General features: G+C 45.1%; 1 protein-coding gene across 7 annotated transcripts in view; it reads left to right on the top strand.

The window, feature by feature from the left end:
* Positions 1 to 32: 32 nt before the first annotated feature.
* The window catches only part of FHAD1 (forkhead associated phosphopeptide binding domain 1), a 121,892-nt gene continuing 114,742 nt past the window's right edge, over positions 33 to 7,182 (top strand). For all 7 annotated transcript variants that reach the window (XM_077899537.1, XM_077899539.1, XM_077899536.1 and 4 more), the window contains exons 1-2: positions 33 to 154; positions 4,065 to 4,171. In XM_077899537.1, the coding sequence (XP_077755663.1) occupies positions 4,079 to 4,171 (93 nt within the window). In that variant the 5' untranslated portion in view covers positions 33 to 154; positions 4,065 to 4,078. The remainder of the gene's footprint in view (positions 155 to 4,064; positions 4,172 to 7,182) is intronic.

Below are 7,182 nucleotides of genomic sequence, written 5' to 3'. Positions count from 1 at the left end.
CAGGCCACGCCCCTCGCCGGCCCGCGCCGTCGCCATGGCGACGCGCGTACACAGGCCGGGCGGGCGCGCGGGGGGCCGGCCCGGCTGGAGACTCCGCGGGAGCGCGGCCAGGCGGCCTGGCCCGGGTCGGGGCCGGGCGTCTCCCTCCGACCAGGTGAGCGCGGCTGGCGGGGAGGCGGCGGGCGGACACCCGGGCCCGGACCCCAAGGGCCCTGCGCGGTCAAGAGCTTGGAGGGGAGGCTCGGGACCGGCCCCAGCCGATCCGGGCTCGGGACCCAGGAGCACCCCGAGGAGGTGTCCCAACACCAGCCCGTCCTCCCTAAAATGCAGGCCCCACCCCCGCCTCCAGAGGTAGCCTGCGCGGGACCTTCAGGACCCTCCTTGCACCACGCGTGCGGCTCCTAGGTAGCCAGTGGGGTACAGCTGGGATTAGGAGGGGTGCCCGCTGGTTCCTCTGCTTCAGGGACGACGCCCACGCAGAGGTCAGAGATCCCCTTACCTGACCTTCCCTTCCTAGACGAACTTCTGCAGCTCCCAGGCCCCCCAAGACCGGTAGCCCTGAAAAGACTACCGCTTCCCTAGCCCAATTCCGAGCCGTCCAGGTGGTCGGAGGGTACGCAGGTGATTGAAGGTCTTTTGCTCCTCACTATGCCCGGTGCTTCCGGCCACTGAGAGCGAATTTATAGAGTTTAACACGTTCACATTACTCCCTACAGTGTTTTCAGGCAGGGGAGTGACTGCACAGGGCAAGATTGAGATGGAGAGATATTGTCCAACCCAAAAGCAACAGGTAGAATTTAGGGTTTTCAAAAAGGAACTCATAGGGCAGACACTGAATGGGAAGATTCCTAGCTAGCTGGCTGCACAGATTTGCTTTGATGTGTCATTTGCATTTTCATTTATTCAGCAGATGTTTGCTGAGCATCTACTATGCGGCAGACACTGCTCCAGGTGCTGCAGACAGAGCAATGGATAAAACTGTCAGGAACTGCAAAGGGGCTGAGCTTTTACCTTGCTCGTAAACTAATAAGTTAGCCTGGCAAACGACACAGGACAAAATCTGTCAATGCCTCTGCTCCATAATGGGCACAGGCATAAGGTACCCAGGACGAATTTATGAGCTTGGCCAAGCTAACTTATTAGTTTGCAAGCAAGGTAAAAGCTCAGGCCCTTTGCAATACAGTTCTGGCTCTCCCGGAACATATATCTCCTTGAACGGGAAACAAACAGCAAACACAACTAAATAAAGGAACAAGAAAATGTCAGGGAATGAGAAGTATAAGGCAGGAAACACAGCAGGGGAATATATGCCAGGAGTGATGAAGGGCGGCCTTCAGCTAGGGCAGTCGGGGAGATGCCCCAAGGGGGGGCCTCTGAGCGGAGAGAAGGCTCCAACCTTGGGAACATCTGGTGGTGGAGCTAAAATTCAAATCTGCACATGATCCAAGTTCTGGGGCTTTAGTGGCATTTCCTGTGGTTTTCCTGAAGAAGAGACCTTTCTCCCAAGTTTGCATTTCAGTTTCATTAGGCTTGAGTGTGTTGCTTCCTAATGTGGTCCTCTGCCATCAAAGTGAATAACTGCAGTGATTTGATGGCCCCAGAGCAGGGTTCTTCTGGAAGAGGAAGTGTCCCTTTCTGTGAAGGACACTGAGCTTAGTAAAATGTGTTTCTCATTACAGGTAGGCGTCACTATGTGTGAGGTATCCGCTGCTCTCAGTATTTACAAATGTAGAATCATCTGGCTTATTATGATTTCTCTTACCCCTGGGTTGGGTTTTTTCTTCCTTTGAGAGGATGGAATCCTGGTGTCAAGGGCTTCCTGACATGTCCCAAGTGTCAAGAGATAGTGCAACCCCCCCCACACACGCACCCCACTCTGCCCCACCCAGCAACAGTGGACACGGGGGAGGTTGAGCTGCTGGCCGATTGCACAGTAGTTACATGCAAAGGCTGAGTTGCCTCCCAGACACTTGCTCTTATGTGACCTTAACCTCTCTGAGTCTCAGTTTCCCCATTTGTAACGTGGGACAGGACAAATACCTACCTCACAGGGTTGCGAGGATGAAAAGAGGCAGGGTGTATAGGAGGATAACACAGTGCTTGGCACCTAGGAGGGATTCAATAGTTGATAATGAGGATGTGGATGAAACGTAGAACCAGACCCAGGACCCTCTATGAGCATAACTTGATGGTCTTTGTTTTTTTCCACAGTCCAATGGCTTCACATTTCAGTGACCTTTCAGTTGAAAAGAAAAGTGAGGGACTTTGGTTCTTGGACATGGCATTGAGATAGAGGATGCCACACTGTGTAACTGGACATATCTTAAATCAGAATTCAAACATTGTGTGAATTATCAATATTTTGGAACCTCCTGAAGTCACTGACATTTTTATACTTGAAACAACAGGGATAGAACTTACTTTGAAATGCATCAAACTATAAAATGGGTGGATGCATGAATAGGCGGATGGGTGTGTGATACAACAAATAGAGCAAAATGTCAATTGTAGGATCTTGGTGGTGGGTAAAAGGAGTTCACCATTCACTTCTTTCAACTTTCCTGCACATTTGACATTTTCATAATAAAATGTGGCGGGTGGGGGGGGTGCAGAGTGCAGAGTCCTAATCGCATGTCCAAACTAGAGTCTTGATACTTTGCCTTTCAAAGTTGACCCTTTCAAAAACAAAAAACAAAAAACAAAAACAAAAACAAAAAACAAAGTTGACCCTTTCCCCCTAATTATATGGAATGTGGAATGATTTGCAAAAAAAGTGGCCTTTAAATCCTCAATGATTGACTCAGCAGCTTCAGCTCTACAGAAGGCTTAGAATTCCTTGGATCCGAGTTCGATAAGCCCAAGATTTGTAATGATAATAATATTAATAATAATAATAATAATAGGAAAAAACGTGTGGTTAGAACATAGCGGTCATCACCCTAATTGCTTCATACATATGATTGCATTTCATCCTCCTCCGGAGTACCGAGTATTATTAACTCCATCTTACAAGGGAGAAAGCTGAGACATACAGAGAGAAGTAACTGGCTCAAAGTCAGAGGGTCAGGAATATGGAGCAGAATACTTGCCGAGCCGGATACCCAACCTGGTACTAAGCTTCATGGGAGGTAGACAGTGATTATCCGAGGAATTCAGGTTTGTCATTGGGCTGTTCCAGCTCTCGGTGGTTTGTGCTCAGAGTTATGTAAAAAATGTCTTCTGTCCGATGATCAGAACCAAGCTCCTCTTTGCTAGATGTCACTGTTTAAAAAAAATTAGTCTTGGGGCACCTGGGTGGTTCAGTGGTTGAGCATCTGCCTTGGGCCCAGGGCGTGACCCCAGGGTCCTGGGATCGAGTCCTGCATCGGGCCCTCCGCAGGGAGCCTGCTTCTCCCTCTGCCTGTGTCTCTGCCTCTCTCTGTGTCTCTTATGAATAAATAAATAAAATATTTTTTAAAAATAGTCTTAAGGGGCATTTAAGCAAGAGTCAGGTAAGCATCTGACTCTTGATTTTGCCTCAGGTCATGATCTCAGGGTCCTGGGATTGAATCCCACATCGGGCTCTTTACTCAGCACGGAGTCTGCTTGCTGCTTCTCCCTCTCCCTCTGCCTCTCCCCTACTTGTACGCACCCTCTCTCTCTTGCTCGCTCTGTCTCTCTCAAATAAATAAATAAACTCGTTTAAAAACTAGTCTTAAAAATATGCAGGAATTGTGAACACTGTAAAGTCCATCTATCCACTCCTGCCTCTGCTGATTTCTCCTTTAAACATTGGAGTGTGGGCAGCCCCGGTGGCTTAGCAGTTTAGCGCCGCCTTCAGCCCAGGGCATGATCCTGGAGACCTGGGATCAAGTCCCAAGTCATGCTCCCTGCCTGGAGCCTTCTTCTCCCTCTGCCTCTCTCTCTCTCTCTCTTTCATAAATAAATAAATAAAATCTTTAAAAATAAATAAATAAAAATAAACAAACATTGGGGTGTGTTTCATCCATTCTAAAGGTGATGTTGTTGAGTAATCAGAGGATTGCCTTTTCCTAACAAAAGTGTTTTCTGCAAACTTTATGTAGGGAAAGCAGAGAGTATGAAAGCCTACCTAAAGAGCGCAGAAGGCTTTTTTGTCCTGAATAAAAGTACTACGGTTGGAAGGCATGAAGACTCAGACCTTGTTTTAGAGGTAAGGACTGTTCCTGCCCACTCCCAGCCCCTCACCCCCCTCACACACCCCTACTGTTCTGCAGACTCCTGTCTCTTTTAAAGCACACCCCCTCTGGCTGACAGCCACATCTTCCCTCCATGTGTGACCAGTAACCACCGACGGAATGTACTGGTTTTCCCAGCATGTATGGGGAACATGAGTATGAAGCAGAGTGATGTGCCCTCTGTCCTTTGCTGACCATGTGCACAGATGTTCCACCCATTGTCCTCTCCCTCCAGCCAAATAGGGCTGTTTGGAGGGGGTGTGTAGCTGGCACTTTGACCTTCTCCTGCTCTGGGCCTGACAGCGAGGGCCACCTGGAGTATCCAGCTTAAGCCATGGGCTCCCCCCCTCTTCCAGAGCTTTTGGAGACTGTTGTGATGTATATAACATTTTCAGAATGTCATATAAATAGAATTATACCGTGTGTCCTTTTGAGATTGTTTTCTTTCTCACTCAGCATAATATCCTTGCACTCCATTTTGGAGATTCTCCTGTTCCTTTTTATTGGGGAGTAATATTCCGTGGTGTAGATGTACCATCATTTGTTTAACTATTCACATATTGAGGGACATTTTGATTGTTTCTAATCTGGGGTTGTTACGGATACATCTACTCATGAATGCTTGCGCGCAGATTTTTGTGTGAATGCAAGTTTTTATTTTTCTGGGATAAATGCTCAAGAGTGTGACTGCTGGACTATATGGGAAGTGTATGGTTTCTAAAGTAGCTGCCAGACTGGTGTCCCGGGTGGCTATACCATCTTACATTCCCACCAGCGATGTATGATTTTTCTGCATCTTCACCAGCAACTGGTGTTATCCCTGGTTTTTTATTTTAGCTGTTCTGCTGAATGTTCAGTGATGCCTCACCATGATCTTCATTTGCATTTGATGTTGGACATCTTTGGACATCTTTTCATGTGCTTACTGGCCTTGTGCAAATCCTCTTTGGTGAAATGTCTCTTCATGTCTTTTGCCCATTTTCTAATCACAGTGTTTGGTTTTTTTTTTAACTATTGAGTTTTGAGAGTTCTTTAAATATTTTAGAGACATGTCCCTTGTCAGATATAAGTTTGAAGATAATTTATCCTTGTCGATAGCTTGTCTTTTCACTCTTAACAGAATATTTCACAGGACAGAAGTTTTAAATTGTGATGATATTTACTTTATCATTTGTTTCTTTCACAAATCATGATTTTTCATGTTCTAAGAACATGTCACCAAGTCCTTGATACTGAGGATTTCTTGCATATTTTCTTCTAGGTTGTGTGTTTACATCTATGAACCACTTTGAGTTCATTTTTATATATAACATGAGATTTAGATCAAGGTTCTTTTTATTACATGCAGATAATGCAGTTGCTCCAGCACCATTTGTTGAAAAGACTGTTCTTACTCTGTTGAAATGCTTTCAGAACTTTGTCAAAAACCATTTAGTCATACTCGTGCGGGAGCTACTTCTGAGTTTCCTGTATGTTTCATAGGTCCATGTGTCTGTCCCTCTACCAAAACAACATAGCTGTAGTTACATAAGTCTTGAATCAGATAGAGTGGTTCCTCCTATTTTATCCTTCTTTAAAAAAAAAAAAAAACTTACTTTTTACCTATTTTAGTTCTTTTGCCTTCCCACACAGATTTCAGCGTAAGCCTGTTTATATATACAAAATATCTTCCTGGAATTTTGATAGGGGTTGTGTGTAAGCCTACATATCGGTGCGAGAAGAATTGATATCTTTACTATGTCGTCTTCCAATCCACGAACATGGTATATCTCTCCTTTTACTTAGGGGGTCTTTGATTTCTTTCCTGAATGTTCTGTAGTGTTTAGCATACCAGCCTTGTACATGTTTTGTTAGATATACACTTAAGTATTTATCTTTTTTTAATTATTGTAAACGGCATTATGTTTTTAATTTGGTGTCTACATGTTCATTAGCCGCATATAGAAATAGAATTGTTTTTCATATGCTTAAATGGAATCTTGCAACTGTAACTAAACTTTCTAGAAAGTTTTTTTGTTTTTCTTTTCGCTTTAAAGATTTTATTCACCTGTTTGACAGACAGAGAGAGAGAGGGAGAGGGAGAGCTCAAGCACACAAGCAGGGGAAGGAGCAGAAGGAGAGGGAGAAACAGATTCCCTGCTGGGCAGGGAGCCCAATGAGGGGCTCCATCCCAGAACCCTGGGATCATGACCTGAATCAAGGCAGATGCTTAACCAACTGCATCACCCAGGTGCCCCTAGAAAGTTTTTATAGATTTATTGAGATTTTACACATAACCAATCATGGCATCCACAAAGAAAAAGTTTTATTTCCCCTTTCAGAAAAGGAGAAAATAATTCTCTTAATTTCCTTTTTCTTGCTTTAATGCACTGGCTAGAACTTCCAGTATTCTGCTAAATAACAGTATAAATCTTCATATTTGCTTATTCCTAGTTTTCTGAGAGTGTTTGTCATAAATTCTCCAGTTTAAAAATAACTCAATAAACCTCCCCTTGAGATTCTCATCCATGATGTGGTCTCCCTACAAGGACACAGAAAATCTGCTCAGTTGCACAAAGTGGAGGAAAAGAAAAAAGATTGTAGATTCTTCTTTATCACCCAAGGGACAGGTTTCGGTAGTTTTATTTCTGGTCTGGCCAAAGTAGCAACAGAGATCTGTGTTCTGAACCTGAGTATGGTATTAGCAAACTAGTATCATAGGCTTTGGAGATTGACAGACCTGGGATTGAATCTCATTAGGCCACTTACTGGCTGTGTGACTCCAAGCAAATTACTTGTTCTCTCTGAGCTCATTTTCTGTCTATAAGCCACTTACCTCAATGGGTTGTGAGAATTAAATGAGAAATGCACATAAAGCGCCTGGCATGTAGGGCACCTGGGTGGCTCAGTGGTTGAGCGTCTGCCTTCGGCTCAGGGCTTGACTCTGGGATCCTGAGATCAAGTCCCATGTCGGACTCCCCGCAGGGAGCCTGCTTCTCCCTCTGCC

The sequence above is a fragment of the Canis aureus genome, chromosome 5 (genome assembly GCF_053574225.1).
Source record: "Canis aureus isolate CA01 chromosome 5, VMU_Caureus_v.1.0, whole genome shotgun sequence".
NCBI classification, from domain to species: domain Eukaryota; kingdom Metazoa; phylum Chordata; class Mammalia; order Carnivora; family Canidae; genus Canis; species Canis aureus.
Note: the sequence above shows the minus strand (reverse complement) of the source record. Positions and strands in the feature narration are given on the sequence as shown.